This window comes from Kogia breviceps, chromosome X (assembly GCF_026419965.1).
Source record: "Kogia breviceps isolate mKogBre1 chromosome X, mKogBre1 haplotype 1, whole genome shotgun sequence".
In the NCBI taxonomy this organism is placed as follows: Eukaryota; Metazoa; Chordata; class Mammalia; order Artiodactyla; family Physeteridae; genus Kogia; species Kogia breviceps.
Window position 1 is genome coordinate 2467488 of NC_081330.1, and position 14539 is coordinate 2482026.

Genomic DNA, 14539 nt, shown 5'->3' on the forward strand with positions numbered 1-14539 from the left:
AGGTCCATCCATGCTGCTGTGAAGGGAAGCTTCCTACACTGTTGGTGGGAATGTAAATTGGTGCAGCCACTGTGCAGAACAGTCTGGAGGTTCCTTAAAAAACTAAAAATAGAACTACCATATGACCCAGCAATCCCACCCCTGGGCATATACCCAGAAAAAACCAGAATTCAAAAAGACACATGCACCCCAATGTTCATTGCAGCACTATTTACAATAGCTAGGACATGGAAGCAACCTAAATGTCCATCAACAGAGGAATGGATAAAGAAAATGTGGTACATATATATAATGGAATATTACTCAGCCATAAAAAAGAATGAAGTTGTGCCATTAGTAGAGACATGGATGGACCTAGAGACTGTTGTACAGAGTGAAGTAAGTCAGAAAGAGAAAAACAAATATTGTATAATATTGCTATATATGGAATCTAGAAAAATCACGCAGATGAACTTATTTGCAAAGCAGAAATAGAGACACAGATGTAGAGAATAAAAGTACTGACACCATGGTGGGGAGGTGGGGTGGGATGAATTGGGAGATTGAGATTGATGTATATACACTACCATGTGTAAAATAGATAACTAATGAGAACCTACTGTATAGCACAGGAAACTCTACTCAATGCTCTGTGGTAACCTAAATGGGAAGGAAATGCAAAAGAAGAGTGGATATATGTATACGTATAGTGGATTCACTTTGCTGTACAGCAGAAACTAACACAACATAGTAAAGCAACTATACCCCAATAAAAATTAATAAAAAAAGAAGACGTGGTACATATATACAATGGAATTACTTGGCCATAAAAAAGAACAAAGTAATGCCATTTGCAGAAAACTGGGATTCTTATGACTAATATACTGCTTGGTTTGGGTGTTTGGTGGTGATATATTTCAAATGACTCATCCTCTACTAATAATGGCTATTAATGATTTTATTATCTTTTCTATTTCAACATTAATGTCAGATCCTGCCCTTTACTCCATGATAATATAAATAGCCTTCCTGACACCTCAACCACTCCTGAAGAGTGTTTTTTTTAATTGAGGTATAACTGATGTACAATATTATATAGGTTTCAGGTATACAAGTGATTCACAAACTTTAAAAGTTATACTTCACTTAAAGTTATTATAAAATATTAGCTATATTCCCCGTGTTCTACAATATATTCTTGTAGCTTATTTATTTTAACATAGTGCATTGTACCTCTTAATCTGCAACCCCTATCTTTTCCCTTCCCCTTCCCCTTCTCTCTCCCCACTGGTAACTACTAGTTTCCTCTTTGAACTCATCTCCTATTAATCTTCCTCCTTAGTCTCTCCACTACAGCCACAGTGGCATAGTTGCTATTTTTGGAACACATTGGTCACATTTCTACCTCAGAGACTTTGCATTTTCTGCTCCCTCTACTTTGAATATTCTTTCTCCAGATGTCCATAAGGCTCACTCTCATTACCTTCAAGTTCATTGCTTAAATGTCACCTACTCAGTGAGGTATTCCCTGAACACGCTATTGAAAATTACAATGCCTCGTCAATAGTTTCTACTCACATCTTATTTTTTGTCCTGAGACATATTGCCTTTTAACACATTATATAGTTTACTTATTTTACTTGTTTCTTTTTTGTCTTCCCTCTGCTCAAATATAAGCTTCAAGACGGTAACAACCTTGGTATGTTTGCTGATGTACTTATATTGCTTAGAATAATACCTGGCATATAGTACATGATCAAAAATTATTTGTTGAGTGAAACAATTAGAAAACTTTTAGTCAGCTCTATCCCAGACTTATTGGGTTATTTGAGAAATGTTCTTCCCTTCTGCTGTATCATATATCAAATATATGATGGGATAAAACTGGATGCTTTCTATGAGTGTCTTTCAGTTCTGAAATTCTAGGAAAGAGGCTAGATGACCACTAAGTATAGGTTGAGATATTATGCTAGTAAGGAATCATATTAAGATGCTATTTGCCTGTTGGTGCTTTGCGATGACCTAGAGGGGTGGGATAGGGAGGATGGGAGGGAGGCTCAAGAGGGAGGGGATATGGGGACATGTGTATGCATATGGCTGATCACTTTATTGTGCAACAGAAACTAACATGGTATTGTGACGCAATTATACTCCAATAAAGTTCTATTAAAAATTTAAAAAAAAAGAAAGAGGCTATTTGCCTGGAACCCTCGGAATACCTGAACCCTATATTGCCCGATCTATACCTCACCTCTGCAAGGTCCCCACAGAAATACATGCTTTTAGGAAAGAAAAATCATTCATTAGTTAATAGATTAGTTAATAGATATGTATTGAACACCTACAATGTGCTAGGTACTGTGCTATGCTCCTGGCACACATCAAAGAAGAGCCAAGACAAAAATCCATAGCTTTACAGTAAGGAGAAAAAAAATGATGTTAAATAGAAAAAATTAATTACATGGCATGTTACAAGTTAGGTACTATGGGAAAAGAAAGAGCATGGTAACGTTTACTAACCATAGTATGGATAGTAAACTGAATGGAGGTCGAGGTAGGCCTCATTTACAAGATAATAAGAAAAAACCAAGAGAGTTAAGCAAAGACTTGAAAGAGGTATGAAAGCATACCAAGTGCAAAGGCTATGATGTAAGAGAGACTGGCATGTTGAAAGAGCAGCAAGGACGCCAGAGTGACTGGAACAGAGTGAGCAAGGGAGGGCATAGTAGAAGATAAGCCAGAGAGGAAGAGAAGATAAGATCATGTAAGACCCTGTAAGCCATAGCAAGGACTTTGGCTTTTACTCTGTATAAGATGAAGAAATACTAGACGGCTATTGTGTAGAGAATATGATGGGTTGGCCAAAAAGTTTGTTCAGGTTTTTTTGTAAGATGTTATGGAAAAACCCGAACGAACTTTTTGGCCAGCCCAATACTCTAAGGAGAAAGGGTAAAAGTAGAGATACAAGTTAGGGTGCTATGGAAGTAATAAAACTTTAACTTATGACTGTGGTGGAATAAAAACCAGCTATTGAGAAGCAAAGGGTGGGGTGACAAGGGAGCCAGGGTGCTACAAAACATAGTGAACAGTGAAATGAGGGCAATACCTGCATGCATGCATGAAGGGCTGAGAAGTACCTCCTTCCCATCTGTATTCCCATCTGTGTCTTTCATCCCCAAAGAAGGGGATTTCCTATATTGCCTTTTACTTCTGGTCTTTGCATAGGAATCAAAACAGGTTAAACCCTGGCTGGGACTGAGGTCCCATGATCTGATGATCACATTTTGAGGGGTCTTGGACCTTCTTTGAAAAGCCAGCTGAAGACTACTTGCTGTACAGTAGATCTCTAAGACGCATTCATCTTGTATAACTGAAACTTATTACCCTTTCACTAATACCTCCACTTTCACTCCAGTTCCTGGCAACCACCATTCTATTCTCTGCTTTATGAGTTTGACTATTTTAGATTCCACATATAAGTGAAAGTCTACAGTATTTGTCTTTGTCTGGCTTATTGCACTTAGCATAATGTCCTCCAAGTTCATCAATGTTGTTGCAAATGGTAGGATTTCCTTCTTTTTTAAGTCTGGATAATATTACATTGTATGTATGTACATGTTCTTATCCATTCATCTGTTGATGGACACTTAGTTTGCTTACATGTCTTTGCTATTGTGAATAATTTTGCAATAAACATGGGAGTGCAGACATCTCTTTGAGGTCCTGATTTCAATTCCTTTGGATATATATACCCAGAAGTAGGATTGCTGGATCCTATGGTAGTTCTATTTTTAATTTTTGAGGAGCCTCCATGTTATTTTCCAAAGGAGCTGCACCAATTTATATTCTCACCGAGAGTGCACTAGGGTTCCCTTTTCTCCATATCCTTGCCAACACCTGTCATCTCTTATTTTTTTGATAATAGCCATTCTAACAGATGTGAGGTGATACCTCATTATGGTTTGGATCTGCATTTCCCTGATGAGTAGTGACGTTGAGCACATTTTCATACCTGTGGCCATTTGTATGTCTTCTTTGGAGTAATGTCTATTCCAGCCAATGAAAAATATTGTGTTGAATACTTAAAACTTACTAAGTGTGCAGATTTTATGTTAAGTGTTTTTGTCACAAAAATCATAATAATTTAATAACAATAAAATAGGGTGGAAGGAAAGTTTTGAAGGGGATGGATCTGTTTATGGCATAGATTGTGGTGATGAGTCTATTAGCCTGAGTGTAGTCAGGATGCTTTCTGCTGCAGAAAAAGCTTGAAGGGTCTTGAAAGTTGTAACAAGGAGGAGGGAAGGCAAGAAGGGAAGACAGTATGATGCAGTTGTTCAGAGAGCATTAGGAGGCATTTAAGAACCAAGGAAAAGAGCATGGCATAATTTGGCTTGTGAAGTACCCCACCCCAACCAACATCTGCTTTCTCATCACTGCTCTATACTTAGGTGGGATGGGCAAGAAGTGGTTGGGAAGGAAGATAGGAAAGTTATTATAAATCAGTTCTGCTCCTAAGTAGAAATAAATACCTTTTGCATCTTGCTTTGATTATCTATTTGTTGTGGTTTTATTTGCCATGTCCCTCGGACAGCTGGGTAGACATAAAGTAATTTCCCCTTGGCATTACTCATAAGACGCAGTATCTTGGAAATACTAATATAAGTGGGGAGAAGGAACACAATTTTCTTTATTAAACCCTCATGAAATCTTTTAATTATCCAACAGGAGCAGGCTTCTCAGTGAAAGACATTTCTCTTATATCAGATTCTTTGAGTCATGAAACCCCCTATTTATGCCTTAAGAATAAAGGGTAGATTGGTAGGGTATTGCAGGCTGACTTGGGAATGGAGCTTTTGTCCAAGACACATGGGAATTTTTATAAATATCCAAGGGATTAGTTAGAGCTGCAAGGACACTTGCTATCTACTTCTAACCTGTTACTATTTAGATAAGGAAATGAAAAATAAGATATGGGTAAATATTTGCTGAAGGGCACACACTTGGTTTCTGCCTTCCAGCCTAGGGTTCTTGCTAATAAACACCTGAGCATGTTTGCTTTAGTCAGCCTGATTTGAGCGATATCTACTACTGCTACTCTGATCATTTATGAGGTGTCACACATTTATCATGTTTAAGAATTAGCCAGGATTGGAGATTCTTGCCAGTTGGCCACCTAAAGCTCCAAGAGGGTAGCAGAGATTGAATCCAATATAACCAGGAGGTATACAGGTTAGCTAGAAATAACTCATCAGAGTTGGGTGTCAAATAATTCTGAATTTTTGCTGTGTGAGTCCCATTTACACATAGCAGGCTACTTTCTAGGCCAAAGAAAGTTGAGGCTCAAAAATATCTGCAGGAAAACAGAGGGGAAACTTTGGAATCGATTTCTTAGACAGACTAATGCAGAAGAATGAGTATGTGGTCATGGCAAGTCGTACCCTATCCAGATTTCCACTGAGGGATCCATGAACAGTCTGTCCAACATATTGTCCCTATTAAGAGAACATGAGCTCTTCAGACTTGACCTCTGAGGTTTTTGATGTCCTCCATAAACTTTGTAATTTTTTTTCTGGCCAGCTACTGTGTGTGTGTGTGTGTGTGTACATGTACAAGTGTGTGTATGTATTCTCAAAGAACCATCTTCTTAAACAAAGCTATAGAAGTTGCTGTAAGCAGCAGAGCCATCTTTTGTGCTTGTTTGTTATCAGGTTAAAGATATTCTTTCTAGGGACTTCCCTGGTGGTGCAGTGGTTAAGACTCCACGCTCCCAATGCAGGGGGCCCAGGTTCGATCCCTGGTCAGGGAACTAGATCCCACATGCATGCAGCAACCAAGAGTTCACATGCCACAACTAAGGAGCCCATGAACTGCAACTAAGGATTCCGCCTACTGCAACTAAGATCTGGTGCAACCAAATAAATAAATATAAAAAGAAAGATATTCTTTCTATACATCTCTCCTCTCCAGTGCAGTCTCTAAATTGTTTAACTCACATGATAGCCTGCTGAGGAGATTTATTTCAGAAATAATTAAACTGCTGTCAGGAGTGCATGAGTCAGTACCTGGTGTTTCCAGACTTCTTTGGTGGTGGAGTAGCTAAGGGAGCTCAGTTAGGGTAGACAAATGATATTTGTTTTCCTAAAGTTGGTAAGGTGGGATTTATATCTGACCTAAAAATCTAATATTGAATGCTACTTTGAGACACTATCTAGTTCATTTAATCCATCCCTTGTGTTCATAAAGTCTTGGATCTCAGTGAACCTAAACAAATAAAATCCCATTATTCTTAGCAGCACTCCATTGCTGGTGAACAAGAACTCAGATCCATGTTTAATACCATTGATTTTAGCTTAATTTCATGTTCTGTTGTTCTTCCTTTTAGGTTAACAATTCATGCCGAGTGTCCCATGCATTTGGAAGATTTTCCTATGGATGTGCATGCCTGCCCACTGAAGTTTGGCAGCTGTATGTATTTTCTCACTTTCTGTTTGCCTGATCTTTTTCCAAAAGAAACAGAATATTTCCTATTCTGTCCCTTAGTAGTTTCAAAAGCTGAGACCTTTAATTCAGGCTGATATGTGAGTGAGGAAGGGGAGTGGGGTGGAGTAGTACAAACTGATCAGGAAGAGATTTAACCTGTAACAGTTTTCCTTCTAGACAAGAAACCTTATTTCACCATTTTAGACTAATTTGTCTTTCATTAGATTGAAACATTAACATCTGTTTCCTAAATTATCCAGAAGATAAACCAAGATAGAACTAATATAAAATACAATAGTAGCTTCATAAAGGCAAGATCCCTCAAGCAGAATGTGTTTGTATTTTTGAAATGCCTATTCTACCTGCATCCTCATATACTGTAGTTCTATCTAATTCCCTACAGTAAATGGTAAACGGGAAGAGACTCTGGAAATTTCCTCATTTTTAGAGTACTGCCTTTGCCAGTAGCTGAAAATCTGGCAGAGAAATGAATAGATACATAGCCTATTTTCAAATGAATTAGAAAAATCAAAATTGAATAGAATTAGAGTGAGTTTCTGACTAAGAATTTCAGAGTAAGTTTCATTTGGGAGTCATCAGAGCAATATATCAAGGTCTGTGTTGATCATCTCTAAATTAGATTTATCTCTGTATTTTGAAGTAGAAAGTGCATTTGAAAAGACCCAAATAATTGTGTGTGACATTTTTTTCAATCATTGTCAAATATTTACAGATTGTCTCCCATGGGCCAGGCTCTGTTCTAGGAACTTGGAATGTATCCATGAATAAAACAAAGGCCTGCCCGTATGGAGCTTACACTGTAGAGGACAGAGTGATGGCAAAAGAGAAAACAAACGCTAGATGAAAAAGTAAAGTATAAAGTATGTTGTACAATGAGAAGCACCATGAGAAGACATAAAAGTACTACAGAATAAGGTGGGGTCAGTCATGTCTAGGTGAAAGATGAGCATTGCCATTGAAACTTAAAATAGAGTAATCAGCATAGGCCTCTTTGAAAAAGTGATATTTGGGCAGAAATTTTGAGGAGGTAAAAGGTTTAACAAGGCAGATGTTTGAGGAAATAATACTCTAGTTAGAGGGAACAGCCAGGGAGTCAGAAAAGTATATCAGATATGAGATCAAAGAAGGGATCAGGTCATCTAATTCTTGAAGAACATTAAAAGGCTTTGCATTTTATTCTGAGGGAAAATGAGGAGTGATTGGAATATTTTGAACAAAATAATTATATTATCTGATTTATGGTTTTTAAAGAATCATTATGGATACTCTGTTAAAAATATAAGTATGAGGAAGATAGAAGCAGGGAGTCCAGTTAAGAGGTTATTGCAGTATTTCAGATGAGAGATGATAATGGCTCAGGTAATAGTGATAGTGGCATAAGTGGTAAGAAGTAATTTGATTCTGGATATATTGTGAAGGACAATCCCAGAGGATCCTCCAATGAATTAGATGTGGAATATTAGAAAAAGAGAGAACTCAAGAGTGACTTGTAGATTTCTGTCCTAATGGATTTACTATCCAGTTAGATGAGTATTACTTCCACTCTGGGTAGGATAGAGTTGTTTGTGGATAAACAATGCTCCCTTCATGAACAATTAGGAGACCCAGAACTGTTGAGCAATAAGGATTGAAGAGACTAAAATTCTGGAGAAAAGGTAGAACCTCTCACAGATGAATCTGTGACCTGTAGCTTCTTCATTCTTGGTGGTACTTGCCAATTCTGGCCATGGATTGCAACTTGGAATTCAAGTTTGGCCCTGGGCATAGGGCTGCTGCTGGATATATTTTTTTAAAAAGTAATAATTCTGATCGTCACACAATGCTAAAGTGATAAAAGTAGAGATCTAAGTCTCTTGACTGATACCCCTCTCAATACAATTGCTGAATTTTGAATTTGCACAAAGTATAATAACTAATAAGAAAACCTTTGAAAAGTAGAGCTGGCTTTCCTACAGTCTCCCAATGCTATTAAAAAGATGACATGCTAGGCTATCCATTTAAAACCCTGGAGAAGCTATGTCCTAAATATAAGAGAATATCAGAGGCAGACTAAGTTTAACCAAAACCATAACACAACTCAGTGCCTTATGGGATTAAGGTGATAATTATCCCACACTATCTGCCTAACAAAGGAAAGAATGAAGTCTCTCTTGTGGAAGTCCAACATCATCTGAAAACTCTATATTTTTATTACACAATGTCTGGAATTCAATAAAAAATCACTAGGCATACCAATAAGCAGGATCATGTGATCTAAAACCAAGATCCAAAACTAAAACCAGAATATGAAAACAGACCTACAGGTGATTCAGATATCAGAATGTGGATAGGGACTTTTAAAAACTATGGTTAATATGTTCAAGAAAAAGGGAAATGATGAATAAAAGAGATAAAAGATAGGGAATTTCAACAGAAAATTGGAATCTCTAAAGGAGAATAAATTAGAAATTAGTTATGGAAAAGTACAATATCAAAAATTCAGAATTCAATGGGTGGATTTAATAAGTAGAAGACAGGATTAGAGATCTTAAAAATAGTTAAATAGAAAATGGCAAAACTGAAGTACAGAGAGACAAAAATATAGAAAAGAGTAAATAAATACATGGGACACAGTAAAATATATTGTCATATGTAATTTTGTAGAAGAAAAACAGGAAGATAAATGAGCAAAAGCAATCATTAAGTGGCTAAAGGCCACTCATTCTTAAAACTGATGAAAGTTATCCAAAGATTCAAGAAATTGGTAAACACCAAGCAGGATAAATACAAAGAAAATGACACTGATTCTAAAGTTTAAATAGAAATATAAAAGTGCCCAAAATAGCTAAGACAATCTTGAAAAAGACAAAGCTGGAGAGTTTACAATCAGAGTTTACAATCAAATCAAATCCAATACCAGATAAGAAGACCTATTTTAAAGTGTTAAAGCTTTGGTATACTTTAAAGCAATATGTATTATTGTTGCAAAAATAGAAAAATAGACTAATGGGGCATAGCAGAAAGTACACACACACACACACACACACACACACACACACACACAGAGGTGGGGGGGCTTTATCTCTCTCATACACAAAAATAAATTCCAGATGGATTACAAATCTAAATGTGAAAAGGTAAAAGGTAAAACAATAAAGCTTCTAGAAGAAAACATAAGAGAATATCTTTATGATATTAGAAGAGATATAAATTACTTAAACAGGACATAGAATAGCACTAACCACAAAGGTAAAAGAGGATGACATGAAATATGTTAAAAATTAAGAAATTCTCTTTATCAAAAGATAATGGTGAAAAGGCAAGCCATAGACTGGGAGAAAATATTTGCATTGCATGTACATGACAAATTACTCAAATCCATAGTTACTGATATCCCCTACAAGTCTATAAGTAGTAGTCAGAAACCTCAATAGAAAAAAAAAAGGCCAAACTGTTGAACAGTCACCTTATAAAACAGGGTTTTCCAATCACCCACATAAAGTGATCAATTACATTAGTCAGCAGGAAAATGCAAATTACAGTCCAGAGAATATTACTCCACACACACTAGAATAACTAAAGTGCATTGCTGATAGGAATGTAAATTTTTACAAAGGTTTTGGGAAGTTGTTTGGTGGTATCTACTAGTGCTGGACATACATGTATCATATAGCCTAGCATCTCTAGTCCTGAGTATATTTCCAAACATAAATCAGTACTTATGTCTACCAAAGGCATAAAATGAATGTTCACAGCAGAGCTAATTTTAGTAGACTTGATACTACCCTAATGTCCATCAAAATGGATTAAAAATCTGTGACAAAGAAATTAACACAACATTGTAAATCAACTATACTTCAATAAAAATATCTGTGACATATTCATACAATGGAATACTATACAAGAATGACAAGTATATTATACTCAACAACTCAATCTGGATGAGGTCACAGGTTTAATGCTGAGTGAAAGCCAAACACATCCATGTATATAGTGCATGATTCCATTTATGTCATACATAAAAATAAGCAAAACTAATCTATGCTGTTAGAAGTCTTTAATATTTCATCTGTCATTGCTATTGGTAGTATTTCCAAATTTCTATCATATTAAACTATGGAAATCAGGAATAAGAGTTGGAATTCCCAAGAATTTCATAAATTAAATGTTATTCATAAAACACTTCAGACTTTCACACTCTTTGCTCATTATTATGGATATACAACTTTTAAAAATAAGAAATAACAAGTTTAGAAGTATTAGCAAATGCCAATAACATTACTATAGAAGATACTCAAACACTGGAAAACACCAGCAAATCTTATTGGGTAGTATTTGAATTAAAACATTTGGATCTCTTAGCAAGGTAACAGAACTATAGAAAATCAAATGTCAAAATTGTCAGTTTAAGGGCTTATTTTGCTCCTCAAACTTGTTATATCTTGAGAGGACACTCACAGGGTTTGTATATTGTATACTATGCATATAGACTTAATATATAATTTGCAAGAATGACTTGCTATTAGCAGCATACAGGGCTACAAAGATACACTTAGAATAAGCAAAATCAACTGATCCGATCGACATGTACTCCTGCGCTGATATTTAGAATTTCAATACTTTTTGACTCAGTGTGCCAGCATTTCCTGTTCTTGCTTTTCACTTGACATTAGTAGATTTCTTTAAGCCAGTAATGTTTTTGTGTCTATTGTTAAGCTTTAATTCTTATAGTAGAATTATAATAATTTTTCCATTTTGCTGATTTCTCAACTATTTTTCTCAGTATTTGAAAATCAGAAAAAAATACAAATTTCCCAACAAATGCCAGGAAGGAATTTACACATAGAAACAATAGTCAGGATAATGGTTACACCTGATGGGGGTCATGTTTGATTAGGGACACAACTAGTGCTTCTGGGTGCTGATTATATGGAATGTAAGTCTGGTGTTCAGAAAAGATATCTGGACTGGAGATTTAATTCAGGTTTCATCCATATAGATGATATTTAAAGCCATAAGGCTGGAGAAGTCATCTACAACATTTAGAGGCAAAAGAGAAGAGAATAACTCAGTAAATGTGAAGGATAGAATAGCTGAAGCATGAGGAAACTAAAGGGAACATATTGTCCAGGAAACCAAATAAAGTACATTAAGAAGGAGAGAGTGGTTTAAATTCTTAAGTGGGCAGTTAAAGTTAACCTTAAAATCTCTAATAAGGAAGCAATTCTGGAATGGTGAAGTGAGAACTGCTGAAAATCCACTCTTCCATAAAAGCAACAAGAACATTTTCAAAAATTGGCAAAATAAAGTTTCTCTCCAAACTCTAACCAAAGGCTCACAACAATCTGAGGAGTGTTAGTCAAGAAAAATGGCTGATTCTCAGTAAGGCCAGAGAACTCTGTTCCCATCCTCTTTACCCCCACTCTGTAGAAGCCTGGAAGATTTTATAATGACAAAATGGTCAATCCATCAGGAAGATATAACAATTATAAAGATATATGCACCTAATCACAGAACCCCAAAATACATGGAGCAAAACTGACAAGAATTGAAAGGAGAAATAGACAATTCAACAATAAAAACTGAATATTTTAATATTCCACTTCCAATAGAACAACCAGACAGAACATCAACATAGAAATAGAAGACGTGAACACACTACAAACCAACTAGATCTAGTAAACATCTATATTACACTCTACCAAACAAATTCAGAGCACACATTATTCTCAGGTGCACGTGGAACATTTTCTGTGGTAGACTATATGTTAGGCCATAAAACAAGATGTAATCAGTTTAAAAGTATTAGAACCATACAAAGTGTGTTCTCTAACCTCAATTGAATGAAATTAGAAATCGATAACAGAAGGGAATTTGGGAAATTCACAAATATGTTGAAATTAAATAACACACTCCTAAATAAACAATGGCTCAAAGAAGAAATCACAAGGGAAATTAGAAAATATTTTGAAATTAGTGAAAATTATGCACAATGTAAGAACAGCCTAAAGCAGTGTTCAGAGGGAAATTTATAACTGTAAAGCCTGTATTAAAAAGAAGAACCTGACCTTCCACCTTAAGAAACTAGAAAGAGAAGAGCAAACTAAACCTAAAAGAAGTAGAAGGAAGAAAATAATAAATATTAGAGTGAAATTAAATAAAACAGAAAATAGAAAAACATTAAAGAAAATCAAATAATCTAGAAGTTGGTTCTTTGAAAAGATCAGTAAAACTGATGAGCCTTCAGCTAGACTGGCCAAGGGGTGTGGGGAACACAAAACACACATACACACACACACACACACACACACACACACACACACACACACACAAAACAAGAGAATAATCATATTACTAAAATCATGAAAGAGGGGACATCACTACTGACCTTACAGAAATAAATAGGATTATACAGGAAAACTGTTAGCTGCAAATTATAGGTCAACAAATTATATAGCCTAGATGAAATGGAAAAATTACTAGTAACACACAAACTACTGAAACTGACTGAGGAAAGAAAATAGAAATTTTTATTGGACCTATAGCAAGAGACTTAATTAGTAATTTTATAACTTCCCATAAGGAAAAACCCAGGTCCAGATGGTTTCACCATTGAATTTTACCAGACAGTTAAAGAAGAATGAATACTAAGTCTTCAAAAAGTCTTGTAAAATACAGAAGAGGAGGTGACATTCAGTCAGGTCAGTATCACTATGCTACCAAAACCAAAGATCACAAGAAAAGAAAAGCAAAGACTATTCTTTATGAATATAAACACAAAGATCTTCAACAAAATAGTAGCAAACCAAATTTTAAAAACTTATAAATGGATTATCCACTATCTTTAAGTGGGATATATCCCAGGAATATAAAGTTGGCTTAACTTCCAAAAATCAATCAGTGTAATATACCATATCAATAGAATAAAGGACAAAAACCACTTGATCATTTCAATAAATGCAAAACACATATACTTCATGCCAGAAATCCAAATTTGTCCTGATTTGCCAGTAACTAGTGCCTATAACTTACCCTGTAACTTTGGATAATTTAAAATCCTGACTAAGTATTTGAATTAGTTATGAACGTATACAGTTTTTGTTTCCACTTGGTTTTATATGTATGCCAACCTTAGGCTGTAGTTATATTCATCAGAACTCTTGTACTTTACTGAATATGCCCAAACCAAACTGATTATTTTTTTTTTCTCTAAAACCTTCTTTTGTGTGCCCTGCCTTGGTTTAGATCCTGTATTCGGGTTGTTGTTTATATCTTCAACCTCATCTCATATCTCCTTCCCCTTTACATCAGCCTTCTGCAAGTTCCTAGAACACTGCAACACTGCAAGATGTTTCCCACTTAGAAGACTTTGCACTTTCTGTTTTTTGTGGTTGGTTGTTTGTTTGTGGCCTGAAATATTCTCCAACAGGGTCTAGCTTTTGCTTATTTTCCATTTTCCTGCTTAAAAGCCACCCCCTCAAAGGGGTTTTCTGTGATCACTGTATCTAATGAACCCCCTCCCCACCTCATAAACTGTTTTATTTTTTTATAGCACTTATCACTGTATGATATTATCTTTATCTACTTATATATTTTCTGTCTTTTTCCACTAGACTATAAGCTCGATGAAAGGATGGGACTTCAAATGTCTTATGATCTCTGTACATTAACTATCTAATATAATGCCTGAGTATTTGTTGAATGAGTGACTGACTTAATCAATCAAGCAAGCTAGCAATCATTCTTTGACACTATGAGTTCAAAGGGAATGCCTTCTCATTGGTGTTATCATGGCAGGATTGATGTTTACTTCCCATATTCCTGGGACTGGCACATACCAAGGCTTGAGTAACAGAAGGAGGCATTTAGCAAAGCAACTAAAGGCGAAGAAATGTTAGTGCCATCATAGCCAATACAATATATGTTGAGGGGGCCATTCTGCAGTTCTGATTGTCTGATAGATATCTTTTCTGCAGTGTCTATTTCCCAAGCCACTCTACCTCTGCTCCTCCATGGAAAAAAAAATGAAACTGAGGAGAAGGGGTAGGACTCTATGTGAGGGAATTTGAGGGCTTAC

The 14539-nt window shown here is 35.8% G+C and overlaps 1 protein-coding gene across 3 annotated transcripts in view; it reads left to right on the forward strand.

The window, feature by feature from the left end:
* GABRA3 (gamma-aminobutyric acid type A receptor subunit alpha3) overlaps positions 1-14539 on the forward strand; it is a 252191-nt gene that overhangs the window by 179880 nt on the left and 57772 nt on the right. For all 3 annotated transcript variants that reach the window (XM_067023166.1, XM_067023165.1, XM_059049636.2), the window contains exon 6: positions 6365-6447. In XM_067023166.1, the coding sequence (XP_066879267.1) occupies positions 6365-6447 (83 nt within the window). The remainder of the gene's footprint in view (positions 1-6364; positions 6448-14539) is intronic.